The 27,029-nt window shown below is 59.5% G+C and overlaps 4 protein-coding genes across 32 annotated transcripts in view; 3 read left to right on the top strand and 1 right to left on the bottom strand.

Annotated features, from left to right (window-relative positions):
• MYO9A (myosin IXA) overlaps positions 1–2,843 on the top strand; it is a 187,948-nt gene extending 185,105 nt beyond the window's left edge. For all 16 annotated transcript variants that reach the window (XM_080607332.1, XM_080607345.1, XM_080607335.1 and 13 more), the window contains one exon: positions 173–2,843. In XM_080607332.1, coding sequence (XP_080463458.1) covers positions 173–624 — 452 coding nt within the window. In that variant the 3' untranslated portion in view covers positions 625–2,843. The remainder of the gene's footprint in view (positions 1–172) is intronic.
• NR2E3 (nuclear receptor subfamily 2 group E member 3) lies at positions 1,934–6,124 on the bottom strand. 4 transcript variants are annotated; one of them, XM_080607353.1, is made up of 8 exons: positions 5,808–6,124; positions 5,148–5,298; positions 4,683–4,786; positions 4,351–4,605; positions 4,092–4,273; positions 3,711–3,942; positions 3,529–3,634; positions 3,180–3,446 (listed from the first exon to the last, which is right to left on the bottom strand). In XM_080607353.1, exons 1-8 carry the CDS (start codon positions 5,863–5,865, stop codon positions 3,314–3,316), a joined length of 1,221 nt encoding a protein of 406 aa, XP_080463479.1. In that variant the 5' UTR covers positions 5,866–6,124; the 3' UTR covers positions 3,180–3,313. The 4 variants fall into 4 exon arrangements, with proteins under 4 accessions (XP_080463477.1, XP_080463476.1, XP_080463479.1 ...); XM_080607351.1 differs by having other exon boundaries at positions 1,934–3,634; XM_080607352.1 differs by having other exon boundaries at positions 5,148–6,124.
• Positions 6,125–9,060: 2,936 nt separating this feature from the next.
• LOC308201010 (uncharacterized protein) lies at positions 9,061–13,668 on the top strand. Of its 10 annotated transcripts, none has more exons than XR_013955997.1 (8): positions 9,068–9,349; positions 9,522–9,539; positions 9,751–9,834; positions 9,935–10,000; positions 10,245–10,446; positions 11,135–11,367; positions 11,448–11,561; positions 13,531–13,668. XR_013955997.1 is itself a non-coding variant. In XM_080607711.1 (7 exons), the coding sequence occupies exons 1-7, from the start codon at positions 9,164–9,166 to the stop codon at positions 11,466–11,468; spliced, it is 810 nt and encodes a 269-aa protein (XP_080463837.1). In that variant the 5' UTR covers positions 9,061–9,163; the 3' UTR covers positions 11,469–13,524. The 10 variants fall into 10 exon arrangements, 8 of the variants coding, with proteins under 8 accessions (XP_080463837.1, XP_080463835.1, XP_080463838.1 ...); XR_013955998.1 differs by having other exon boundaries at positions 11,448–12,055; positions 13,531–13,667; XM_080607711.1 differs by lacking the exon at positions 13,531–13,668 and having other exon boundaries at positions 9,061–9,349; positions 10,245–10,449; positions 11,138–11,367; positions 11,448–13,524.
• Positions 13,669–15,636: 1,968 nt separating this feature from the next.
• On the top strand, positions 15,637–26,582 carry AP3B2 (adaptor related protein complex 3 subunit beta 2). Of its 2 annotated transcripts, XM_080607707.1 has the most exons (28): positions 15,637–16,086; positions 17,945–18,020; positions 18,104–18,178; positions 18,286–18,381; positions 18,467–18,627; positions 18,820–18,886; positions 19,043–19,225; positions 19,376–19,552; positions 19,786–19,883; positions 20,116–20,170; positions 20,326–20,397; positions 20,563–20,625; positions 20,846–20,978; positions 21,060–21,169; positions 21,246–21,422; positions 21,521–21,707; positions 21,808–21,926; positions 22,139–22,250; positions 22,512–22,710; positions 22,785–22,965; positions 23,046–23,100; positions 23,650–23,756; positions 23,852–24,083; positions 24,183–24,267; positions 24,787–24,884; positions 24,983–25,006; positions 25,687–25,825; positions 26,152–26,582. In XM_080607707.1, the coding sequence occupies exons 1-28, from the start codon at positions 15,650–15,652 to the stop codon at positions 26,300–26,302; spliced, it is 3,669 nt and encodes a 1,222-aa protein (XP_080463833.1). In that variant the 5' UTR covers positions 15,637–15,649; the 3' UTR covers positions 26,303–26,582. The 2 variants fall into 2 exon arrangements, with proteins under 2 accessions (XP_080463833.1, XP_080463834.1); XM_080607708.1 differs by lacking the exon at positions 24,983–25,006 and having other exon boundaries at positions 15,644–16,086.
• Positions 26,583–27,029: the final 447 nt, after the last annotated feature.

Genomic DNA, 27,029 nt, shown 5'->3' on the forward strand with positions numbered 1-27,029 from the left:
AAGCCTCCCTGGAACTGTTTTTTTTTTTTTTTGGTTAAGCCATTCCACAGTCAGCCTGCCTGCTCTGCACGTAGCAGCGTGGTTGGCGTTAGTGAGATGGGCGAGCAGTAACAAGGTGCCTGTCAAAGGCCAGATCCAGGCCATTAACCCTCCTGTGGTCCCTGTTCCTCAGAGCGAAGCGTAGCACTTAGCTCCCTGCGTCCCACCAAGGCAGAGGGGCCCAGCCGGCTGCGAAGGCACCCCAGGACGCGGCCGGACGTGGTGGACACGGCGGATGCCTCCATCGTCTCCTCCTCCTCCTCCTCTCAGTCATCCACCTCCTGCTTACCCCACCTGCCTCGCAAGCGCTTCCAGATGTACTCCAAATCGCCCTTCTACCGAGCGGGGGGGTCAGGCGAACCCCCCGAGCCCACCTCGGGGCAACCCGACGACCGCCCCCAGTTCACCACCCGCGGGACCTTCAACCCAGAGAAGGGCAAGCAGAAACTGAAGAGTGTGAAGAACTCCCCCCCGAAAACCAAAGAGCCACCGGAGGGGGGCACGGGCCGCAAGAGAAACCCCGAGGCCGACCGGGCCGCCGGCCAGCAGCTCGTCCTCCTGGGGAACAATGAGTTCATGGTGTGAGGTGCGAGCCCCCGGCCCTGTGGCGAAGCCTCGAGCATCCCCTGTTGTCACCATCATTATCGTCACCATCTTCCTCACCAATTGCTTGGGCACCAGCGCCAGAGGAAGACGAGCGCTCAATCCAGAAGGCTGGTGGGGACGGATTCAGCAGTGGCCTTAACGGTGTGGGGTTGGGAGCGGCCGGGGCAGGCGGCCTGGGGACAGAGGGACAGAGGAGGGACAGAGGGATGTCGGTGGGGAAATGGAAAGCCCTGGGTCCCGTCTCGGGAAGGGCGCGTTGCTCTTTGTCCGGGCGACAGTGCAGCAGCCGAACCCTTGTGCCGGGCCGCCCGTGGACGGAGGTCCCATCATCAAGCGAGGAAGTAGGAATGCATAGAAAGCAAAGCCCAAAAGCCCACAGAGGCGCCTGCGTCCGGCCGCGCTGCCGGCAGGAGTGGGCTCTGAGACCCCTGCGCTGTAATCATGTCATTCAAGCAAAAGCCAAGTGCATGGAAAAGTGTTAAGGAAATCTGCCAAAAGTCATATTTTTTGTTTGTTTGTTTTTCAATGTGACCTAACCACCCTCCTCTTATTTTTTTGTTTTGTTTTGTTTTTTGAGACCATCAGTATTAAAAAAATGATAATAATAATCAAGGACTTACTTGAAGCTCTATCTGTTTATATTCTGGCTTACTGGAGTTTATTGTAAATATTTTTTATAGTTTTTTTTTTTTTAACTATTTTTCCCCAGACAGGAGTTTTATTTTTCTGTGCCAGGGCAAGGGAAGTGATGGGCAAAGTGGGGTCACCACGGGCATCCCACTGTCCCTACCCGTCACCTGGCGCCAGCGCGCACGTCACTGCGCACATCGTCTTTGGCGAGAAATCCACCGGGCTGTAATTAGCGTCACTTGGAAGCAGTGCCCGCAATAGCGCTAATTATCAGTGCTCGCTAACAACCGGGGGCTTAATCCCTCCCGCACCAGCTCGGTTGCAGCCGGGGTGCTCGGAGATGCACCACGGTCGCTGGAAGAGAGGAGAGATTAGGAGCACGGGGATGCTAATTGGATTAATAAATGCTGGATCTGCCCTTTCGGATAGGCTGCTCGTTCCGTGCGTGTGCGGGCTGAGGCTCAGCTCCTTTCCCTAAACACCAAGAAGAGGGAAAATACCAATAATTGCGTCTTCCTGGGTATTTTGCATTAGTTTGACTGGGGCTGGGGATGCTCGGCTCCTTCCAGTCTTGCTCCTGCCCTCGGCGCTCGCGGCATTGGTTCGGTCCTGCAGTGCAGCCCCCTCTTCCCAGCCCAAGTGCCAGTTATTTCAAGGGATGTTTTATTTATTTCTTTCATTTCTTTTTTTTTCTTTCCTTTTTTTTTTTTTTAAATTTGGAAAGGAGAAATGATTTAAGCTGCATGGGGGAAGAAAGAGTTGTCCCTGCTCTGCCTCCCTGCGTGGGAGCGGGAGGAATGAAACCCCCGTCGCTGGGCGAAACGGGCCGGGGCCCTGCTAGGACCGGAGTGGGGCGCGGTGGGAGGGCGGCGATGCTCACAAGGGCAGGAATTTACTGGGGAAAAGCCTGGAAATGGCGCGAGCACCCAGCAAGAGCCTGGTGCAGTCAGCGTTAGGTCCCCAGAAATCATGGAAAATTGGGTGTTTGAGCCGCTTCCCACCCGGCATGGATCCAGCGCCCAGCTGCTCCCCCTCAAGGGTAAATGGCCGTTTTTTGGGGGCAAAAGGTTAGGTTTTGAAGACGATCCGTTCCTCGTACCAAGTGAATGTACTTACTACTGGAAAGGACATGGGCTGCGTGTTGTTAATTATTATTTTTAACAGAAATTTTTTTAAGTAATTTATAAGTATGCTGAGTGTAAATTAAAAAGAAAAAAAACAAAGTATGTATTGTAAGAGGATATATTATCCTGTGTCATACTCGCTATAAATTTTACCTGTTAAAAAAAAAAGAAAAAAAAAAGAAATAAAAGCGTAATTATATAAAGGAGAATGATTTATCTCTCCCCCGGCACCGGGGAGGGGGGCAGCTGGCAAGCTGTCATGTCGCGTCCGCGGTTCTCTTTAATTTCTTAATTAATGTTGTTCCCTTCCCTTCTGCAATAAGGCCGTCATTCTGTATAAAGTGCAATTTTTGTGTAATATTTCTCCGACGTATACCGTGTGGCTGTACAAAGCGGCTTGGTGGCCGAGTGAACCCCTCGCTTATTAAAGAGCTGTAATGAGGAGCGCCTGGCACTGGGTGATGTCTTTGGTGCAGGGGGGATGCTTGGGGGGCTGACGCCGTGGGGACGTGCCCCAGAAAGGTGACATTTTCTCCCGTTGCCATGTCCTCGGGTGGGTTTTGCTTCTTGGCTTTCCGCTTGGTGCTGGAAATCTGTTTTTTCTGCTGGTTTTTCAACCGGCCACCCCAGCCTGGTGTCTCCTGTGTCCCCAGTGCCAGACCCCAAACAAAGGGCAAGGGAGACTGGCTGCAAAAGCCCTCTTTATTCTGAGTACAAAATGGGGGGTGGGCTGCGAGCCCCCCAGGGTTGGGAGCTGGTCCGCGAGGTGCATCCCATGGACCTGGCCGCCACCTCGGGCATGTTCAGGCCAGGATGAGGAGCCCCAGGGAGTGACAAGGGGACAAACAGCCCTGGGGTGTGATGGGGGGGTCCCGAAAGCCAACGAGCAATGGCCGGGTGGCGGCGGGGGGTGGTCAGTTCTTGAACATGTCGCAGAGCAGCTTCTCCATGGGGGTGTTGCCGATGGTGCGGCGGAAGAAGAGCAGCTCCACGCGCTCGGAGGAGAGGAAGCGCAGCGCCGGCAGGAGCAGCAGCAGCTTCCCGAACCTGGGGGACAGAGGGGATGGTGGTGGGTGGTGTCACCACCCCCAGTGTCCCTGGCACCTGCTGGGGATGGGGATGGCCATACCTGACGGGCTGCCCTGGGTAGTGGGAGCGGTTGTGCTGGCCCAGCATCACCTGCGACTGGTCCTGCAGGTTCTCTACCTGCTCAGGGTCCTTCAGGCCACGGGTCTCTGTGAGGACAGCAGGTGTTGGGGGGGGGGCGGGTTTTGGGGACAGGCCGTGGGGGACCCAGGCGTGTCCCCTCACCTGGCTTGAAGAGCACCACAGCCTTCATGCAGGCGAATTCGGTGGGGTCGACTGCCAGCGCCTTGAAGCGCCCGAGGGTCTCCTGCAGCACCCGGACATCCATGGTGGCAGGCAGCAGCTTGCCGGGGGATGGCTCGGGGACAGCCAGCAGTGGGCAGCTCTCCAGGGGCATGGACCACTGGATGGCGCAGAGCAGGAACAGCTCGCTCCATGCTTCCTCCAGCAGGATCACCTTGGGGGCGACCAAAACCCTATCAACCCCCCTTGGAGCACCCGCAGGTGGGCAGAGGAACATCCCCCATGGCCAGGAAGGGACACCTCAGGGAGGCTCCAACCGTTCCCATCCCGCTGCCACCTTTCATGTATTGGGGTGGTCCCCACCTGGTCACGGAAGGGCAGGTTGGAGAAGACAGGCAGGTTCTTGGCCCACTTGACAGCCATGAAGAGGAGGCGTGCTGAGGTCTCATAGACGTTTTCGGGGCCAGCCGCCGGGTACGGCGCCACCTGGTACTCACCACCCGCCCGCTCGGGCTCGCCGCCCGTCACATCCACCGTCTCATCGGCTGTGGGGATGGTGACATGGTGTCACCCTGCCGTGGGGACGCAACCCCCGTGTCCCCCACTGCCGGCAGCCACCCACCGTCCTCAGGCTCCAGCTTGGCGCAGGTCTCGGCCGTCATCAGGCTGGCCATGAAGCGGTGGTTGGTGGGCGGCGTGGGTGCGCGGGGGACGGTGGTGGCAGCAGCAGTGGCCCCGGGGCCACGCGGGGCTGGGCAGGGGACCGAGGGGACCTCGCGTGTGGCAGCCACATGCTCGGGGGGCAGCTCGGTGTCCAGCTCGATGCTGTCCAGCCGGATCTGGGCCGTGCTGCGGGGCTGACGCTCGTTCTGCACGGCTGGGGGGACACGGTGGCATCAACAGCGGCCACCCCCCCATTGTCACCTCCCTCCCTGCCGCGTCCCCCGTGCTCACCATCCTTGTTCATGCCGGCTTGCAGGCACTTCTTGAGCCGGCAGGCCTGGCACTGGTTGCGGTGCGCCTTGTCCACCGGGCACAGCCCCGTCCCCGCCTGGCACCTGCGAGGAGAGGTGGCACCCGGCTGTGCCTGCAGGGGTGGCCCTGTCCCCCCCAGGGGTGTCCCATGCTGGGAGCGCTTTGTCCCTGCTGGGTGTCTTGTCCTCTGGGGGGTGGCCTCTACCCAGTGGACATCCTTGTCCCCATGGGTGTCCTGTCCCCCATGGGTGTCCTGTCCCAGTCAGCCTTGTCCCCTCTAGGTGCCCTGTGCCCTACAGGTGCCCTGTCCCAGTGAAAACCCTCCCTTGGTGGGTGTCCTACCCCAGTGAACGCCATGTCCCCATCTGTACCCCCAGTCTCTGTCCATCCCCACAGGCCCCTGCCCGCTGGCTGTCCCCCGGTCCCCGTCCCCCCGCTGCCCACCTGTAGATGAGCTTCCTGCGGACGCTGCGCTTGAAGAAGCCGCTGCAGCCGTTGCAGGCGTAGATGCCGTAGTGCTTCCCGCTGCTGGTGTCCCCGCACACCTTGCACAGCAGCACAGGGCTCAGTGCCTTGCCGGGGGCTGGGCTCAGCCCTGCAGGAGCAGAGCCACAATGCTTGGGGTGACTGGGGGCACCCCCGTGTCCCTTGTCCCCCTCCACCATTCCCCACTGTCCCCAGCACCCAGGTGATGCGGTCACTCCCACCTCCACAGGTCCAGCCCGGGGGACCTCAGATGTCCCAGAGGACAGGAACGGGGACTCCACAGGGCTCAGCATCTCCCCGGGATGCCCTGTGATGAGCTCTCACAGGACTTTTAAATGGGGAAGGAACGGTGTTCCTAGGGCTGGGGACACTGGGTGTCCCAGCAAGGGGCTGTGCTCGGGGACCACAGGCAATCCAGAGAAGGGGCACAGCAGGGGGCTGCAGGGACCCTGACAGGAGACCGGGGACTATCCAGAAGAAGGACGGGGGACCCTGGGCATCGCGGAGAAGGACCATCACTGGGACCCCAGGCATCCCTGAGAAGGACCACGGTGGAGGACCCCGAGCATCCCGAAGGACAGCGGTGGCAGACCCGTGCAGCGGGGCACTGGCTCTTACCCGAGGGGCTGTCCTCCAGCCCGGCGCTCACCACCGACCCCTCCGGCGACGCAGCCATGCCGGGCTGTCCCCGTCCCTGTCCCCGCCGCGGGGCTGCTCCCACCGCCAGGCAGCTCTGCGGGCTGGGGGCCGTGGCCGTGCTCTCTTCAAGGCAGATTAGCGCCGGGCGCTGTGTAAGCAGCCGCCTGTTTGTCACCGTCTTAATCTTTAGTGTCTGCGCGGGGGGGGGCGATCAATCAGCCACGCAATGAAGAATTAAAAAGGTGCTGAGCCCCAGCCTGGCCGCCTCCCTGTAACCCTAAACCCCGCGACACCAAAGCCACCAAAGCCACCTGTGGCGGGACATGGGGCGGAGGGGGGGGCACTGCGATGCAGCCGCCCCCAAAAGTGGAGGGCTGAGATTGCGGGAGGGAGGTTGTGGTGGGGGGTGTCCTGGCCCCCCCCATCCATGCTGCGCCCACCAGGCCCTGTAAGCGCATAAGCCCCTTGCTAAGGAGTTTAGAGGGGAATAACAACAAAAAAAAGGTAATTACGGTGCGGGGGGGGGGGGGGCGACACTCCCCCCTTCTCTGCTCCCAAGCAATTAATTACAAGCCCCGATCGAGGGAGATGATTGAAGCCCCCCACACACACACACACCCCAAGCAGCTTACTGCTGGTGCGTGGGGCTGTGCCCCACATCCATGTCCCTGTTTCCCCCCCTCCTTGAGGCCAGCAGCCTTGGTGTCCCCCCCGGGGGGGCTCCCGGGGCTTTGGGCCGCGGCTGCTGACGCGGCAGCGTGGGGGCCAGGTGGCCCCGGGGTTATGCAACGGCTGCTAAACCCTTGCCGTGACAGGGCAGCACAATTTGGGATTTGAGGGCTTTAGGTGCTAAAACCCCCCCGTGGCCACTGGAGATGGGATGGGGGGGGTGGCGTTGGGGGGGACTGAGACGGGATGGGATGGGATGGGATGGGATGAGGACTGAATGGAATGGGATGGGATTGGGATGGGGTGGGATTGGGATAGGGTGGGATGAGGGTTGAATGGGAATGGGGATGGGGAGGGGATGGGATGGGATGAGGATTGAATGGGAATGTGGATGGGATGGGATAGGATGGGCTTGGGATGAGGAGGGAATGGGATGAGGATTGAACGGGAATGTGGATAGGATGGGATTGGATGAGATTGGGATAAGGAGGGAATAGGATGGGATGGGATGGGGATGGGATGGGATTGGGACGAGGAGGGGATGCGATGGGATGAAGAGGGGATGGGATGGGATGGGATGGGATGGGATGGGATTGGGATGAGGATGAGGATGGGATGGGATGGGATGGGATTGGGATGAGGATGAGGATGGGATGGGATGGGATGGGATGAGGATGAGGATGGGATGGGATGGGATGGAGATGGGGATGGGGATGGGGAATGGGATGGGGTTGGATGTGGTGCTTAGGGACATGTTCTACTGGGTAATATTGGTGGTAGGGGGATGTTTGGACCAGATGATCTTGAAGGTTCTTTTCCAACCTTAATGATTCTATGTGTGTGGGGGGGGGAAACGGCATAAAGGGGCACCCCCCATGGCGGTGGGGCTTTCAGCCCCGTGCGGATGGCAATAGGCGCTGACTCGGCTAATTTGTCGCCCCACCGCACTCTGCTCTGTGCCGCCGGTAAAAAGCCAGCTCCGGAGCCAGGATTTGGGAGGGGGATTAGCCCCAGCAGCCATCTGCTGCCGGCCAATAATCATCACACCGAGGAAATCCAATAATTACAAAAATATTGCTCCCAGCCCCGCTTTTGCCCTTGCACCCAGCTGTGGGTCCCCCACCCATGGGTTCCCACTGCAGTGTCCCCACCAGCACCCCATTGGGGCAGCAGGGCTGGTCAGGGACCTGGCGGTGCCTGATACCACCGCCGAGGGGCTGCCAGTGGCCCCAGTGCTGGGGTCCCCACGTGAAGGAGCAAACGTTAAAGCCCGTGACCCAGCTCCGTGACAGATGCCGCGGGATTACCCAGCCTAAAACCTTGGGATCGCCCCCCCCCCTTCTCCCCAGCATTTAATTACTAATTTACTAATTACCCCAAGATGCTGCTGGCGGTCTTGAGACCCGTGCCCTAATCCCAGCAGCCATGGGGAGCACACGGATGTTCTCCAGTCAGGGGATGGCTCAGCTGGGGACATTGGAAGCCCTGCTCCTTCTGGTGGTTGCAGGAGATGGTGGGGATCTGAAGGGGGTGGTGAGGACCCAGGGGACAAGGTGGGGACCAGGAGTGGGTGATGGGGGCCAGAAGGGATCAATGGTGGAGACCAAGAGGAGACGATGAGGACTGGGGGGGAGTGATGAGGACAAGGAGGAGGTGACAGGGACCAAGAGGAGGTGATGGGGACCAGAAGGGGATGATGGGGCCTGGGAGCTGGTGGTAGCGACCAGGAGGGGACAACAAGGCTCAGGCAGGGGTGATGGTGACCAGAAGGGCCTGATGGAGACCACAGAGAGATGGTGAAGCACAGCTGGAGACAGTGGGGACCAGAAGGGGATGGTGGGGACCAGGAGGCCATAACAGAGCCCAAAAGGGCACAGCAAGGATTGGGGGGCAGGTGATGATGACCAGAAAGGCCTGACTGGCTCTGGGAGGGGATGAGGGGATCAGGAGGGGTCAACAGAAACCTGGAGGATTTTATAGTGACCAGAAGATGATGATGGAGCATGGGAGAGGATGGTGGGGACTAGGAGGTGACAACAGGGACCGGGGGGGGACAATGGGAACCAGGAGGGGATGACAAAGATCAGGAGGAGGCAGTGAGGTGCAGGAGGGCATGGTGCGGACCACGATGGGATGATGGGGACCAGGAGCTGGTGGTGGGGATCAGGAGGGGACAAAAGCAACCAGAAGAAAACAAGAAGTTCTGGAAGGGGACAAGAGGGATGCGGGACTCTGCCGGCCTGGCGCAGCCCCTGGTGGCACCAGTGGTAGCTGTGATGGGTTAACGCAGACACCGGCACTCAGCCGTGTCGAGTCCAGGCTCCGGTTTCACCCATCATTAGCTCTCCTTTACCGGAGGCTCCTTTTCCCTTTGTGCCCTTGCTGTGACAAATGACGCCGGGTGGCAGCGGGCAGGGGGTGGTGACAGCTCCCAGGTCACCCACGCCGATCCTTGCCAAAGCCTTTGCTGACCCCCAGCTAAAACTTTAATGTGGCTCCAGGGTTGACCCGGCCGTGAAACCAGGCCCCAGGGGCAAGTGTCTCCCTGGGGACATTCTGGTGGCCATAGGCGGGTGGCAGCACCACCCCAGTGGCATTGGGCTCAGGTCCATCATTGAGGGCATCTTGCGACAACTTCACGGTCACCCAAGGAGTTTGCTGAAGAAATGTCCCACTGGGGGGGACGCCCCTGGGAGGGCCCCGTGTCACCAGGATGGGGCGGGTTCGTTGGCAGTGGTGGGGCCGGTCGGGACAGTCTGGGCACATTCCTGGGCACGGGCACTGCCAGCAAGTCGGGGTCCTGCGGCTTGGGGACCTCAGCAGAACCAGGGGACAACGGAGGCGATCCCAAGGTAAGGGTGGCGAGGGGGGGCACAGGTGAAGCCACGTCCCCAGTGATGGCGCAGTGCCCGAGGCCAGGGCTCAGTGCTCAGTGACGTGGCACCACCGAAGACTTGGGGACACCGCGGTCCCCAAGCTGGGGCTGGCACAGCACCGTGGCCCCCACCATGTCTGTCCTTGCAGATGAACCTCCTGGCACAGGTAGCTGGGGAGCCACCAAGGAGGCCACCGCATCCCGTCCCCATGGTGTCACCCTGGGGTCCTGACACCCTGCACCATCTGCATTGAGTTTGGGGGCAAGGGACCGTGGGTGCATGGGGAGGGTGTTGAGGATGAGGTGGGTGCCACAAGGGATGGGTGCCACCAGGATTTGTGACACCAGGGTAGCTCTGGTCCAACTCTCTCCCCCCAGGTGAGCTCCATGCTGCAGACCCTGCAGGACAAGGTCCCGCCATTACTCCAGCCCTGGCACTGGCTGCGCTCCTGGGTGCGGCAGGTTTGGGTGGCAGTGCTCGGGGGGGGGGGGGGGGGGGGGGGGGAGCATCAAGGGACACACGTTGGTGACGCTGCCCAAAATTTTTCTGCGTCTGGGGCAGGTTGGGTCCCAGTGCCACTGGGGTGACCGTGAGTATTTGTCCTTCCAGGTGAGCAGCTCCAAGCAGGTAAGTGCCAGTGTCCCCCCTGCGTTCCACACCACCCATCCCATCACATAACAGGGCAAAACTGGCTTTTACTCAGCACCCATGGGTGCTCTGGACCTAGTCTACTTGTGCTAGCTGGAGATGACTTCCAAATCCTTTTCCTGGTCCATGGAAACCCAAAACCACTGTGGGATGAGGACAAGCCAGTGGGACAGTGCTCCATCCACAGCACCTGGCTGGAGGTAACACATGGTGGTGTCCCCAGGCAGTGGCAGGAGTGGCGAGCACTGCGGCATTCTTCCTCTGTGAGGGGCTGCTCGGTCAACACTTTGATGTTGTGCCCAACGGGGTGGTGGAGCCTCAGCCTGGGGACCTCTTTCTCTTCCCACTGGCCTCGGGTGGCCCTGGCTGGTGGGGTGCCCATGCCGGTGTCTACTGTGGCAACGGGGAGATCATCCACCTGGAAGGTGAGTGGCAGGGGGAGCATCCCTGCACAAGGGACATGGGGCATAGCATCTCCTCCTTGGTGACCTCAACCCTCCTTGGGGACCTCAATCCTACTCAGTGACCTCAACCTTCCTTGGGAACCCAACCCTCTTGGTGTCCCCAGCCCTCCTTGGGGACCCGAAACCTACCTGGGGACCCTAATGCCCTTGGTGCCCCCCAAACCTGTTTGATAGCCCCAACCCTGCTTGGGGACCTAACCCTCTTGGTGTCCCCAACCCTCTTTGATAACCCCAACCCTCCTTGGGCACCTCAACCCTCTTTGATGACCCCAACCCTCCTTGGGCACCTCAACCCTCTTTGATGACTCCCAAATCTCCTTGGGCACCTCAACCCTCTTTGATGACCCCAACCCTCCTTGGGCACCTCAACCCTCTTTGATGACCCCAACCCTCCTTGGGCACCTCAACCCTCTCTGATGACTCCCAACCCTCCTTGGGCACCTCAACCCTCTCTGATGACTCCCAACTCTCCTTGGGCACCTCAACCCTCTCTGATGACTCCCAACTCTCCTTGGGCACCTCAACCCTTTTTGATGACCCCAAACGTCCTTGGGGACATCAACCCTGCTTGGGGACCCAACCTCCTGGTGACCCCAATGCTTCTTGGTGACCCCAACCTTCCCTGGGGGACATCACCTCCACCCCACAGGCACCTTGGGAACGTCCCCAACAGGGATCGTGGCCAAGCACAGTAAGAGCCACCTCCTGCGGACACGGGGCCCTGCCAAGGTGCTGCGGATGAAGCGGGGGCTGGATGTGGCCACCCTGCAGCAGCGGGTCCAGGCAGCCATGGACATGGTGCTGGAGTATGATGCTGTCACTTGCAACTGTGTCCACTTCGCTCTTGCCCTGCTCGGGCTGGGCCAGCTCGCTGGGGACATGGTGGGTGCCATCATCCCAAAGCCTACGGGACCGCAATACCCACCCCGGCTGAGTGTCACTGGAGCTGTCTTCTCTCCTAGATGTCCCTAGAGCTGCAGTGAAGAAGGTGGTGATGCGACCTGGGAAGCACACAGGGCTGGAGCATCCTTTCTGGGCCACCGGCGGGATGTGGGATAAAGGCTGGAGGGTGTGGGGTATGGGATGTGGGGTGCAGGCCAAGGATGTGAGCTGGGGGATGCAGGGTGCAGGTGGGATGCAGGCTTTGTGGTGTGGGATGCGGGACATTGGATGCAAGGTGTGGGATGCAGGGTGTGGATGTGGGGTGCAGGATGGGTGCAGGGTGTGGATGTGGGTGCTGGCATGTGCCCACACCTTTTCAATAAAAGGTTGCATGTGAAAGCCCGCACTACTGCAGCATGAGGACACCACAGCAACTTGTCTGTCATGGGGACAAATGCTGGCTTTAAGCCCCTCGGCCACCGCCTGCCCCAGCAGGAGATGCCCAGCACCAGCATTGGCTTTTCCACTTTTGCTTTCCCTTCTGAGGAGCCCAACGCCACCACCCCTTCCTGCCTTCCAAGAAGAGAGTGGCTGCTTCCTGGTGTCCCCTGCAGATAAACTCACCTCTGCCCTTCAGATTGCTGCCTCTTGCCTGGAGGAGAGAGGGTAGAGGAGCCCCGATGTCATGGTTTGTTCCCAGTCCCCCCAGCTCCTTGTGCACTCCCCGCCTCCTCACTCACAGGGCAGCAGAAGAAGCAGAAATGCCCTCAGCTCTGTGTGCACTGCTCTGCAGCAACCGAACTACCAGTGTGTTTCTACCACTATTTTCATCAAAAATCCCAAACACAGCATCATACCAGCCTCTACAAAGAAAATTAACTGTCTCCCAGCCAAAACCATGACAATATCCACCCTTTATTCCATACCACTTACACCATGCTCAGGTCCCACGCTTTCTAAGACATTCTTATTAACCACCACCCTTTGATCAATACACAAAGATAATTGCCATAGTCTATGGACCACCCCTGCCAAATGTCCATAAAATGTCTGTTGAGTTCTTTTAGTCCATGATTAGCTTCTATCTGTTACGGCAGTCACTCGGGACAGGAGGGGCGGTGTGTTGCATGGAGCTATTGGATGCCAAAGCCATCTCAGGTCAGGTCACTGCTGTTCTTGCACTGCTTCTTGTGAGGCCCATCCACCTCAGTCCTATAGTCCTGATACGGGACTTCCTATAACACGCAACTCAGATCATGGGTTACAACAATTTAAAGGCATTTCCATTGCAGTCTCCACCCCTTGCTCTTTTGGACCAGGCCATAGGGTTTAACATTGCAATTAACTCCAACCCTTGTCCCTGATCCAGCCTGGGATTTTCCTTTGGCCACAGTCCCTTAGGGGTGTACCTGTTCTGGTGTGGCCTTATCCATGAGCCACAGTCCCTTAGAGGTCTACTTGCTGTGTCATGGACTAATCCACGGCTGCAGATGCTTCAAGGTCTACCTGCCCTGGTGTGGACTTTTTCCAGAGTAGATGTGGTCACAGACCACAGACCACAGAGTATGCATGCTGCCACGTGGACTCATCCACAGGTGACAGTCCCACTGGCTTGAGCTCAGTCTGGGTCCCAGGATGTCCAGCCAAAACCACAACAGCTGCTCCAGGTCTCTCTGGGCTTTCTTCTGGGGACTTGGTCAGCTCCCACACCCGTGGGAGAGCTCCTGGGCTGCTTCATGCCCATGAAAGGGTTCCCGAGGGAGGAGAAAATGTCCCTGTGGCTTGGGAAGGAGGAATCAGCAGAAAGGAGCAGCTCTGTGCCAAAGGGCATCAGGACAGGGGCAGGATGGATCAGGTGTGCTGAAAACCAGCCCTACAATCAGAGATTGCAAGGGTAAAGTGCAGGTTTGAGCACACAAAGAACCAGGGCAGGACAGCCTGACGCAGGGTAGCTCTTCTTCACTCCCAGTGTGGGCCTGAGGATGTCGTACATTTTTGTGAGTAGAATGATTTGGGATTTCTCACCTTTCCTCCAAGTGCTTCTGCAGGGGATGTGCTGTCCTGGGGCAGGGTACACAGCGAGACCTCCACTGGCAGTGTTTTGGGGCAATGAGGGCCACTTCTGCCCCATGTTGAAGCTGCATATTCCCTTTCTCTCCTAAGCGTTCTTCCTGGAGAGCGAGTGAGGCAACCAAGTTCCTGTTCCAGATGACTGTGCCTTGGTTCACAACAAATTTTGAAGAGGTGCCGCTGGAGAGCAAACTGCAGCCCGGGGACATCCTGCTCTTCTCCATACAGGACAAATATGAAATTTTCCCAAGACTCTTCAGGCATGCTGCTGTCTACTGTGGGGATGAAGAGGTCATCCACTTCCAGAGTGAGCCCATACTCCCCATCTTCCATTCAGGTCATGGCCGTGGCCAGTGAAGGCACATGGTAATGGCCAGCTCTTTCCTTTCCAGACACAGACAATCATGCAAATGGAGGACAAATCAGCAAGGAAGGCTTCCATGCTATGTTAAATAAGAGGGGGGAATGCCAGATTTATAGGAAAAAGGCTGGGGTTGACCTTGATGCTTTCCAGAAAAAAGTCAAGGAGGTGATGAACAGCACAGCCCAGTACAGTCTCACGGAAAACAACTGCATCCACTTCGCACTCTACCTGCTGGACTTGGCAGATTTCTACTCAGAGGCGGTGAGTATGGAGACAGGGCAGTGCATGTGCAGTGGGCCAGACGAGTCCCCAGACAAACGGACATGTTTTTCCTGCAGGTTAAAATCGAGAAGAATGATGGCCATGGCAGTAATGTGAGTGTTTGCATGAGTGTCACTGCTCCCTCCAGGGCTGGGTCTCCAGGGAGGGCTGAGGGCCCCAAGGAGGGCTGGAGTCCACAAGGAGGAATGCGGTTCATAAGGAGGGCTGGGGTCCCTAAGGAGATTTGGGTTCCCCAAGAGGCTCCTGGTCCATAAGAACGTCACAGAATCATAGAATACCCCAGGTTGGAAGTGACCCACAAGGATCATGGGGTCCAACCCCTGGCTCCACATAGGACTATCTAAAAATGAAACTATTTCTGAGAGTTGTCTAAATGCTTCCTGATCTCTGGCAGGCTCCGTGCAGTGACCCTGGCAGATCCTGTTCCATTTTCTGACCACCCTCCTGGTAAAGAACCTTTTCCCGACACCAAGCCTGACCGTCCCCTGTCCCAGCTCCATGCCATCCCTCGGGTCCTGTCGCTGTCCCCAGAGAGCAGAGCTCAGCGCCTGCCCCTCCGCTCCCCTCGTGAGGGAGCTGCAGGCCGCCATGAGACCTCCCCTCATCTCCTCTGCTCTGGGCTGAACAAACCAAGGGACCTCAGCCACTACTCATACAGCTTGTCCCCAGACCCTCACCACCTTTGCTGCTCTCCTTTGGACGCCTTCTAAAGGTTTTAGGTCCCCCTTATATTGTCTGGGTCCCCAGGAGGGCTGGGCCCCCAAGGAGTTGCTGGGGTCTCCAAGGAGGGTTGAGGTCACCAGGCCGCTCGTGTTGCAGGGGAGCAAGCAGATGGTGTGAGGGGGTGGCCAGCGGCCTGTTCCCCAGCACGTCCAGGGCGGCCATGTCCCTTCGTCCCCACGCTTTGCCTTTCCACACATCTGCTTCCTGCAAACCGTGACTTTTTGGGGGTGTTCCTTTCTAGATTTTGCGCTGGATCATTTCAAAGACACCACTCAGCACCCTCTGCGTGGGGAAAGAAACATTAATCAGCTGCTTTATTAATTATTTCCACCTAGTCTGCTTATATTTGCTGCTTCATATCCTGAGTGATTGGGTGAAATAACTGCCCAGCTGAAAGACGTTGTTTCTGTGTTTAAAATATGAAGTAAAAAATGTTAAAATGTGGAAAAAAATAGAATTTCTGAATTATCTGCAAATAATGATGATATCCTGAATTCTCTGAAAATACTGATTATTTGTTAATAGTAATGAGGCTTATCTCTGAACAGCATTACTTATCTGTAAATAATAAAAATAACAATGGTAGTAATAATTTTAGTAATAATAAATGATGATAATAGTAGATGATGATGATAATAATAGTAAATAATAATAGTAAGCGATAATAATAATAATGATAGTGATGATGATGGTGAAAATCACAGCAATGATAATAATAATATTCTGAATAATAATAAAGATATCCTGACATAATATCCCAAATAATATCCCAAATAATGATATCCCAAATAATGATATCGCAAATAGTAAAAACAAGTGTCCGAAATAACAAGATCCCAAGCGATGCCCACTTTTAAAACGCAGGACTGGGGACCACCCCATTCTGGGGGAGCAAACCCACCTCTCCTATCCTTTTATTATATTTGGGGGGAGGGGGGGAGCCACGTGGGAGCATCCCCCAGAACCACACGGCCCCGCTACGCCGAGCATCCCCCCAGGGTGCCGTGGGTGCCGCAGGTGCCACGGGTGCTGCGGGTGCTGTGGGTAGGGTGGGTGCCGTGGGTACCCACTCTCCCCGGTGCCTTTAAGCGGTGGCCGTCCCCGCACGACGCTGACATCAGTGCCGGCGTCCGCGGCCTGCGCATCCCAGCCTGCGCCAGCACCGCCATGGCGGCCAGCCCGGCCTACGGCGAGGAGAAGGGGGGCTCCTCCAGCCTGGGGGAGCCTGAGTACGGCCACGACCCCGCCAGCGGCGGCATCTTCGCCTCCGACTACAAGAGGTGGGGATGGGGCGGGGGGGGACGCGGGGACGCCTTGGGGACAATAGCAGCAGGCTGGTGGTGCCCCCCCCGCCTTGGGATGGAGACGCGCCTGGGGATAAGGATGGGGACGCATCACTTTTTGCAAAGGCCACCGGGATGCAGTGGCGGTTTGAGGGGAAAAAGCTGGGTTTTGGACCAGGGGATCGGGGGGGAGCGGGGGGAGATCGGAGATCTGAGATCTGCTGCGGCACGGGGGGGCTGCAGAGTCCCCATGCCCCCCACCCACGCCAAGCCCGCGGTCCCAGCAGCGCGGGGGCGGCGGATGTCACCTGCGGCCAGCAGCTGCTGGGGGGGCACAGGGATGCAGAACAGCGGGGGGGGGGGGACAGGGGAGGAGGCAGTGTAAAAGGGGAAAGTGGGGTTCCTTGTGTCCCCCTCCCCAGCCCCTGCAGCATCCCCCACTCTGTCACTCTCCCCCTGCCCCCCCCCCCCCCCAGCAGTGTCCCTCAGCCTGGCAGTGTCCCTTACCCCAAACCCCTGCAGCATCCCCCACACTGTCACCATCTCCCCCCCCTCACGCCCTGGCCGTCCCCCCTGCTGGCACTGTCCCTCATCACTGACCCCCTGGCAATGTCCCCCACTTTGTCACTTTCCCCCCACTCCAGCAGTGTCTCCCACTCTGTCACTCTCCCCAGCTCTGAGCCCCTGGCAATGTCCCCTAGCCCGGCAGTGTCCATGCTGGATCTGTCATTGTCCCCGTGCCCCCCAGGTGCCACCCCATCACCCAGCTGGGACACCCACATCTGTCCCATCCCCTTGGGGATGTCCCCACCTGCAGATGAGCCGCTGGAAGTCCCCGGGGAAGCATGTCCCTGCCATGTCCCCCTAGCTGTGGGGCAGGTGGCACTTGGGACCGCGAGACCCCGTGGTGGCCTTCTTGGGTTGACACCGCAACCCAACCCAGCCCAGCATCAGGTTTCAGGAGGAGGAGCAGGGCCACAGCCCTGCCACTGTCCCTGCTGTCCCCAGTGCCACCCCTGGCCGCAGCGATGCTCTCGCTGCCACCCGTGCAGAAGCTGCTGCGGCCAAAAACAGTGGGAGGTGGTGACGCGACCGAGGAGGTGACCAGCCCAGTGCTGGCCACTGAGGCCGGGCCACCCACCTGCTACAGCGCCCTGCGCGCCGATGAGCTGCGGCCACTGGCTGTCCCCAAGGACGAGGTGGCCACCAGCACTGGGCAGCCGCCGCGGTAAGACCTCCCCCCAGGGAGCCCCCCCGAGGATGGTGGCAGCGGTGGCTGGGGCTGAGCATCTTTCCAGCAGGCTTTGGGATGTGGCATGCCCCAGAAGGGTGTCACCAAATGCTGGGGCTGGTTTGGTGCAAATCTGTGCTCTTTGGGGAAAATTGCTGTCCCTTGATGATGATGGGGCTGTTGTGGGTGGATGCAGACTTGCAGCGCCCCCCTGCACCCTCCCCTCTGGTTTGGTGGGGACAGATGTGCCTTATAAAAGGAACATAGATGGCAAACAGCCTTATAAGAAGTAACAACGGTGACAAAAGTGCTGGATTTGACCATTCCAGGGCACTCTTTGTTAGGGTGCACTGGCACATCTGCACCACCATGCCCAGGAGGGGACAAGGGATGTCCAGCTGGTGGCCGGGATGGGGACAGAGCTGGTGGCCAGTGCCATGCAAGTCCCTTCGGTTCCTTTTTCATACGGCTGTAACCCAACTCCTGCCCCATCAATATTGCACGGCACTGGAGGGTCAGGTTGCTGGCACGGCGCAGGCATCTCTCCCACGGGATAGGGCCAAAAAAAAGGAATAAAAATGGCTAGAAATGGCCTATGGGACTTTCCACCCTGGTACGGTGCAGGCACGATGACCTCAAGGAGATGCTGGATAGCAACAAGGACTCACTCAAGCTGGAGGCCATGAAGAGGATCGTGGCGGTGAGCTGCTGCATGCCATGCCGTACTGTGCCGTGCCATGCTGTGCCAGCCACCCCATGTCACACTGCTCCTTCATTCCCTAGATGATCGCCCGGGGGAAAAATGCCTCTGACCTCTTCCCGGCCGTGGTGAAGAACGTCGCCTGCAAGAACATTGAGGTGAGGTTGCACCCATGGGTGTCCCTGGGGCTTGGGATGCTCCCTGTTTGGGAGGGTTTTGCGGGTGTTTGGGGGTCCCTACCACCTTGGCCAACTCCACCCCGCAGGTGAAGAAGTTGGTGTACGTGTACCTGGTGCGCTACGCGGAGGAGCAGCAGGATCTGGCCCTGCTCTCCATCTCCACCTTCCAGCGAGGACTCAAGGTGGGCATGCTGGATGCTTTGGGGGGCAAAAGGGGAGGCTGCGAGGCTGTCCCAGCTCGCTTCAGCAATGCCTATGTCCCTGCAGGACCCCAACCAGCTGATCCGTGCCAGCGCGCTGCGTGTCCTCTCCAGCATCCGTGTACCCATCATCGTACCCATCATGATGCTGGCCATCAAGGAGGCCGCATCAGACATGTCCCCATACGTGCGTAAGACGGCTGCCCATGCCATCCCCAAGCTCTACAGGTAACGGGGGGATGCGAGACGGCTGCTGAGAACAGGGAAAACTCATGGAAGGCTTTGTGCGTCTTTCTGTTGCTAAATTTTGGGAATGCAGACCCTGGTGGGGGGGTCCCAGCTGCTTCGTGCCAGCAGGGGTGGAGGAGTTGAGGGTCTGGATGTGTTCCCACCCACACCAATCTCACTCTTCCCTCACAGCCTCGACTCGGACCAGAAGGACCAGCTCATCGAAGTCATTGAGAAGCTGCTGGCGGACAAGACCACGGTGAGCAGGGCACCATGTCTTCCATCCCCCAAAATGTGGGGGTGACAATGTCCCCACCAAGCCATCCCTCATGGGGATGTCACCATCCCCACCAAACCAGCATCCCTGTGGAGATGCCACCAACCCAGTGAGCAACCCTGAGCTTTACCTCCGCAGTTGGTGGCCGGCAGCGTGGTGATGGCATTTGAGGAGGTCTGCCCAGAGCGCATCGACCTCATCCACAAGAACTACCGCAAGCTCTGCAACCTGCTCATCGATGTGGAGGAGTGGGGCCAAGTGGTGATCATCAACATGCTGACCCGCTACGCGCGCACCCAGTTCCTCAGCCCCAACCAGAACGTGAGTTTGGGAGCCTCAGGGTGTCCTGGACGCCTTAGGGTGCCCCCGGCCACCTTGGTACCAAGGATGCTCTGGTGTCACGGTGCATCCTGCTGCTCTGCCACTGTGGTTGGGGTGGGGTGGTGGGGTGAAGGTGAGTGCTGCTGGCAGGAATCCCTGCTGGAGGAGAGTGCCGAGAAGGCTTTCTATGGCTCTGAGGAAGAGGACACCAAGGACGCCAAGGCGGAGGCAGCCTCGTTGGCCAAGCGCAAGCCCTATGTCATGGACCCTGACCATCGCCTGCTCCTGCGCAACACCAAGCCCCTGCTGCAGAGCCGCAATGCCGCGGTGAGCCCCGCCCTGTCCCCAAGGCCACCAGTAGTGTCCAACCTGGGCTCATGATGTCCCCACCAGCCAAGAAGCCACCAGGGTGTTGGGGAAGTCTTGAGGGAACCTCCAGTGGTAGATTTCCCAAGGGCTGGGTTTCCTTTGGCTGTTGCTGGGTGGGACACTGGGGGACACAGCTGTCCCCTGGGATGTCCCCATGTCCACATGTGTGACATGCAGGTGTCTCCCCGCAGGTGGTGATGGCTGTGGCACAGCTTTACTTCCACCTGGCACCCAAGGCAGAGGTTGGTGTCATCGCCAAGGCACTGGTGCGGCTCCTGCGGAGTCACAGGTCTGTGGCACCTGGGTTTTGGTGGTCTCCCACCCCACAGAACATGGCCAGTGGGACCCATGGGAGCCCCAAGACCCTGGGGGAGACTCCCAAACATCCCAACCCAGATAAAGGGTGGGAGCATCACGGTGGCATCACCCTGGTGGTGGGTCCTGCTCTGTCTTCATGGGGACATGCTGGGAGGGACGTGTGGCTTGCCCCACTGATGGCAGTCCCCTCTGTGTCTCCACAGCGAGGTCCAGTATGTTGTGCTGCAGAATGTGGCCACCATGTCCATTAAAAGGCGGGTGAGTCTTGGCCGTGGTACGGGAGGAGTCAGCCCCGTTAACTCTGGAGTGAAATGAGGGCTGGCTGGCAGCTGATTGCCAGGGCCACCTGCCCACGGGTGGCCTTAGCATGTTGGGAACATCAGTGTCACTAATACTGCTGGCTCTCTGCACAGGGGATGTTTGAGCCCTATCTGAAGAGTTTCTACATCCGTTCCACAGACCCCACACAGATCAAGATCCTCAAGGTGAGTTGGAAACACCTGGCATGACCCATCACAGGTGGCTTTGGGCTCCATGGAGCTCTTCCCCATGGAGCAGCCATCTTCCATGTTCTGGGGACAGGAGGACACTGTGAATCTGGTGTCCTCGGGACATGTCTCAAGCTGACAGTCTTTCTCTCCTTCCTGCAGCTGGAGGTCCTCACCAACCTGGCCAACGAGACCAACATCTCCACCATCCTGCGTGAGTTTCAGGTATGCTGAGACCCCAGGCAGTCTGAGGATGCAACACTGTCGTGGCTACGGATGCCAAAATACCTCCTTGGGGGGGACAGGGGGGATGGAGGAGAATCCCACTGGGAGGAAAGGACTGATGTGCTAACTCCATGAATGGCTCCAAAAGCCCTGATGTGTGGCCACCACATGCGGGGGACACCCAGTGCTGGCATACGGGTGACATGCTGTGCCTGCACAGACCTACATCCGCAGTATGGACAAGGACTTTGTGGCAGCCACCATCCAAGCCATCGGGCGCTGTGCCACCAACATCGGGAAAGTGCGGGACACCTGCCTCAACGGCCTCGTCCAGCTCCTCTCCAACCGGGATGGTGAGCACTCATGGCAGGGGTGAAATGGGGGCTCCATCTCCCTCAGGGAGGACTCCGCTGAGGCCGGGTCTCTGCTCACAGAGCTGGTGGTGGCTGAATCCGTGGTGGTCATCAAGAAGCTGCTGCAGATGCAGCCGGCTCAGCACAGCGAGATCATCAAGCACATGGCCAAGCTCACCGACAACATCCAGGTGGGTTGGGGCATTGCGTGGCACCCAGGACCAGAGGGGGTGACAGCGACGCCACACTCCCGAGGGTGTTTTGCAGGTGCCGATGGCACGGGCCAGCATCCTGTGGCTGATTGGCGAGTATTGTGAGCACGTGCCCAAGATAGCACCCGATGTGCTGCGCAAGATGGCCAAGTCCTTCACCAACGAGGAGGACATCGTCAAGCTGCAGGTCATCAACCTGGCGGCCAAGCTCTACCTGACCAACTCCAAGCAGGTACCTGGGGACATGTTCCTGGGGACACAGTCCCATGGCCTGCCTCAGTTTCCCCAGTGGGAGGAAGAGGCTGGCCCTGAGCGTGCCCCTTGATGCAGAGCAAGCTGCTGACCCAGTACGTGCTCAACCTGGCCAAGTACGACCAGAATTATGACATCCGCGACCGGGCTCGCTTCATCCGCCAGCTCATTGTGCCCACCGAAAAGAGTGGGGCCCTCAACAAGTATGCCAAGAAGCTCTTCCTGGCCCAAAAACCTGCTCCCATCCTGGAGTCCTCCTTCAAAGGTACCCACCCTGCTTGCAGGGCATGGGGACACAGGGAGAGATGTCACCCTGGTGCTGCACAGCTGGCCCTGAGCTGCCGCCACCTCTCGTCCTGCCGTAGATCGGGACCATTTCCAGCTGGGCTCCCTGTCCCACCTGCTCAACACCAAGGCTGTTGGGTACCAGGAGCTGCCGGACTGGCCAGATGAAGCCCCTGACCCCTCCGTGAGGAATGTGGAGGTGCGTGGGGCAACCTGGGCTGCATGAGGGACTATGGTGGGGTGGTCACACTGGGGCCCTGGGAGAGCCCCAGAAGGGGCCCAGGTGCTGCTCAGCTGCCCCATGTCCCCTCTCTGGTGACCACGCAACTGCCTGGGGGCAGGAGCAGGGTGAAGGCGGTGGTTTAGGACCCCACCCATGGGTGACAATCCTGACAAGCCCTGTGCCAGCAGGTTCCCGAGTGGACCAAGTGCACCAGCCGGGAGAAGAGGAAGGAGAAGGTGGAGAAACCTTTCTACTCTGACTCAGAGGGAGAGTCAGGGCCCACCGAGTCTGCAGACAGTGGTGAGGACCTGGTGATGCCACCATGGTGGGACACCAGGCAGGGGACACCATGATGAGAACATCCCATCGTGGTGGGGATGGGGGACATGGAGGGATCTGGCAGGGGGAAGCAGGGATGTGGGGGGAGATGTGGGGACGCTGTAAGGCACCACGGGCAGCTGTGGGGACATGGGACACAGTGGAGGGATGTGGTGGGACACAGCGAAGAATGGTGGAGACGTGGGGGGACAGAGCAGCACGGCTGAGTTGTGTTCCTTGCAGAGCCTGAGTCCGTCAGCGAGGAGAGCGGCAGCAGCAGCAGCTCCGGCAGCTCCAGCTCCAGCAGTGAGGAGGAGGATGAGGAGGATGAGGAGGAAGGCAGCGGGGAGTCAGAGGACAAGGAGGAGGAGGAGGAGAAGAGGAAGAAGAGGAAGGAGAAGGGAGGCCCCCGGAAGGCCTCCTCCCCGGGGAGTGCGGGCAGGTACCCCAAGGAGGCTGTGTCCCCCCCGGCTGAGTTGTTGTGGTGGCCTCCCCTAAAGCCTCCTCTCCCTGCAGCCCCAGCGAGGAGGAGGAGGAGACTGAGGGGAAGAAGGTCAAGAAGGCAGCAGGACCTCAGGGGAGGAAGGGCCATGCAGAGACCTCGTCAGAGGAGGCCAGCGCCTCCGAGAGCAGCTCTTCAGGGTCAGAATCTGGCACTGAGGCACCGGCCATGGTGGAGGCTAAGCGGAGGAAGGCGGTGAGGACCGGGCTGGGAGGGAGGCCAGGGGGACCCCAGCCCCCCTGCTCACCCCTCCCCATTTCTCTGCCTCTTTGTAGCCTCCCAGCAGCAGGGCTGGCCCCAAGGAGATCTCCCTGCTTGACCTGGATGACTGTGAGTGGCCTCAGGGGACATGGGATGGTCACGGTGTTGGCTTTGGGGAAACTGAGGCACAGACACCTGGGGTGGGGAGGTACAAGGCTGTGTGGAGTCTTTGGGTGAGCAGGAACGTGAGGACTTGGGGGTTGGATGGCCCCTGTCCCATGAGGATGGCTGTGGAGCAGATGGCTGAGCCACCACGGCTGTCCCCATGGGATTGTCCCCACGTGCCTGTCCTTGTGGGTGGTATCTGAGGGGCTTCCCCCCTGCAACTGTGCCACTAGGGCTGTCTCCACATGGCTGTCCCCATGCAGCTGTACCAATGGGGTTACACCACTGAGGCTGTCCCCATGTGGTGTCCCCATGGGGCTGTCCCCAATGAGCTATAGCACTGAGGCTGTCCCCACGTGGTGTCCCCATGGGGCTATGCCACTGAGGCTGTCCCCATGTGGTGTCCCCATGCGGCTGTCCCCAGGGGGCTATAGCACCGAGGCTGTCCCCATATGGTGTCCCCACGGGGTTGTGGCTCATCGGAGCTTTGTTAAATCTTTCTTCTCCCTGCAGTCACTCCCCCACCTCCCCAGCCTGTCCCCTCCACCAGCATCGTCTCCACCAGCCTGGTGACCGACCTGGAGGGCCTCACGCTCACCGACACCTCCCTGGCACCCACCGTAAGTGTCCCTCACATCCCCTTGCGGGTCCCTAACACCCAACGGGTGCCATGTGGTGGGCTCAGTGGCCCACATCGTCCCTCGGTCCCCGGCAGCTGATGAGCCCGGCGTTCGGTGCGGTGAGGACCTACGAGCTGCTGCACCGCATGGCGGGCGAGGGGCTCTCAGTTGAGTACTGCTTCAGCCGCCGGCCCTTCCCGGGGGACCCCCACATGGTGGCCGTCCAGATCCACATCTCCAACAACACCGACGCCGAGGTGAAGAGCCTGCGGGTCAGCGAGCCCAAGCCGCTCTCGGGCATGCGGATCCAGGAGTTCCCTGAGATCGGTACGACACGGCACGGCACAGCACTGGTGCTCGGGAGGGACGGGGGGGGGACAGCCCGCGGAGGGGAGGTGGGACACGGTGACAGCCGTGTGCTTTCAGAGTGCCTGGCGCCTGGGGACACGACCAGCGTGGTGATGGGCATCGACTTCTGCGACTCCACTCAGGCGGCCAACTTCCAGCTGTGGTGAGTGCCCAGCGCCAGGCGGGAGGGGACAGGGTGGGTGTCCCAGGGGATGGGGACAGTGGGATGGGCACTGACATCTCTCCAAGGGACATGGAACTGCAGGGGACAAAGACAGCAGGATGAGGCATTGGAGGACAGAAGGATAGGGCGTGGGGTCCTCCAGGGCACTGGGGAGAGCTGGGTGGGCACTGGGGGGCAAGGGACAGCAGCACAGGGTATGAGGAGCTCCAGGGGACAGTGAGACAAGTACAGGGTTTCTCCAGGGGATGGGGACACCAGGATGCGCCCCAGGGTCTTTCCAGGGCAGAGGGGACACGGGGATGGACATGGGGTGCTCTAGAGGACAGTGAGACAGGCACCAGGGGACAAGGAGGTGGCAGCAGTCCCAGGTCCAGCCTGATGGGTTCCCTATTCCTGAGCCATTTTGTGCCTCAGTTTCCCTCCAGCTGTCCCTCTGCCTGAGGCAGGGGGAGGGGGAGGTCCTCACGTGCATCCCCTCTCACCTGCCTGTGTCCCCAGCACCCACACGCGTCACTTCTACGTCTCCATCCAGCCGCCAGTGGGGGAGCTGATGGCCCCCGTCTTCATGAGCGAGAACGAGTTCAGGAAGGAGCAGGGTGAGTGGGGGCCGGGGCCAGGGTGGGGGGCCACCCACTGTCCCCACGGTGGCACTCACTGCATGCTTTGTCCCCCTGCCACCCGTGCCGTGGCACAGAGCACCTCACGCGGCAGGGCAAGGGTAAGTGGCAGGTCGGCTGGCCCTAGAGTAGCTCCCCTTGTTCCCTTCCGGGCACCGGGGTGCCCCAATGGGGTGTGGGGGCGGTGGGACACCCCCATGTCCCGTCCTGCCCCACAGTGCCACGGGGCTGCACGGGGTCCCCAAACCTCTGCCCAGCACAGGAACCTCATGTCACCCTGTGGCAAGTGACGGGGACACCCTGGCCTTCCGTCACCACGCTCCCAGAGCAGACGGGGTCTGTGGTGAGCTGGAGATGCTGGGGTGTGCTCAGTGCCCTGTGGTACCTGGCTCCATCGCCCCGCAGTGCTGCTGCCTGCAGGAGCCCGTCTCTAGGGACGTGGCTGCAGGCTGCTGCCACCGGGCATGGTGACAGGGACAAGCCCGGAAAGGGTCACGGAGGAAAGGTTTTTCCTAAATCCATCTCTGCCAAGCTGGAGAGGAGCAAGCAGGACAGCATGTTGGGACCTCATGGGAACCTGGATGTGAGGCCATGCGCAAACCATAGGAACAAGGTGGCCTGGGACAGAGCTCAGCCTGGGGCAGGACAGGAGGGGACAGGAGCCAGGGCTTGATTTGGGGACAGCAAAATGGGAGCTGGTGGGGATACGACTGCTGTCAGTGGTGGGCGCAGGGTTGGGTGCATGGCCAGAGACAGGCAGGGGCTCTGCTGCCTGCTCCAGGGAAGCTCACGGGCATGAGCGAGATCACGGAGAAGCTGACGTTGCCTGAGAAATGCCGGAGTGACCACGCCATCGTCCAGCAAGTGACCTCGGCTGCCAACGTGGGACGTGTGCCCTGCGGAGCTGACAATGAATACAGGTAACCAGACACCCCAGGGGACCTCAGCTCCCTGGGGACTGTGCCATGCCAGTGACCCACTGCAAGGTCCAGCCTGGGGACTGGGCAGGCACTGTCACCCCTGCAGTCCGACCCAAATCAAATCAGCTCAGTTATGGGGACGCTCAGAGCTTCCATAAGGACAAGGAGCATGCAGGAACCTACACCCAGACCCACTGTGACAGTGTCTGTTGGTGGCAGACACCTCCCCAGCCCCCACTGGAGCATCCCAGGGGCTGGGGACAGGGGACAGGAGGGTGACAGAGGAGCACAGCTCACCCTGATGCCCTGTGTTTGCTGGCGGGCAGGTTTGCGGCCAAGACGGTGACCAGTGGCAGCCTGGTGCTCGTCACCCTGGAGCGGCGAGAGGGAGCCGCAGCCCAGCTGACCGTCAACAGCGAGAAGATGGTGATCGGCACCATGCTGGTGAAGGACATCGTCCAGGCCCTGGCGCAGTGACAGCCAGGCCCTGCCACACACCCCCATCCCCTCTGCCCCACACCACTCCCCAAAACCCTCCTGTCCCTGTTCCGGGGTTATTCCCCACCCCAGTACTCATGGCGGCACAAGTGGGACAGGAGGCAGTGATACCCAGGCTGGCTTTGCCTCTGGGAAGAAGGAGCAGGATAGGACAATGTCCTGCTCGGTGAGGACACGGTGGCTCTAGTCCCTCACCTCTTGCCACAGTCACCCAGTGTAACCTTATTTATTATGGCCAATAAAGCTCTCCTCAAACCCGCACCCTTCTCTACTCTGTGTGTATAGTGGCAGGGCCAGTCCCCAAATGTCCCCCGCCGGGCTCTGCTGCAGGGACATCAGGGACACCTGCACTTGCTTGGCAGAGGGCAGGAGGCTTGGCCCTGACCTGAGGAGACCTGGGAGGCTTCCAGGCGTCTGTTCAAAGCAGAATCGCTGGTGTTTTGACTGCAGAAATGCCTGCTACGTGAGGGCTGTGTCTGTTCTGCCATGCCACTGCAGGGCCGGCACCAGGAGGCATTTCGTCTCTAAACTGGAGAGAAAAAGAAGGAAAAACGTCTCTTTACCCAGCTCTCCCCTCCCAGCAATTGGGTGAGATTCCAGAGAGCCCCAGTTTTGCCTTCAGCCCTTGACAAGCCCTGGGAGCCGGGCACGGGGGGGAGAGAACGAGCACAGGCTACGCCAGACCACAGAACCACAGGGTGGTTTG

This window comes from Anser brachyrhynchus (assembly GCF_964034855.1).
Source record: "Anser brachyrhynchus genome assembly, chromosome: 11".
In the NCBI taxonomy this organism is placed as follows: Eukaryota; Metazoa; Chordata; class Aves; order Anseriformes; family Anatidae; genus Anser; species Anser brachyrhynchus.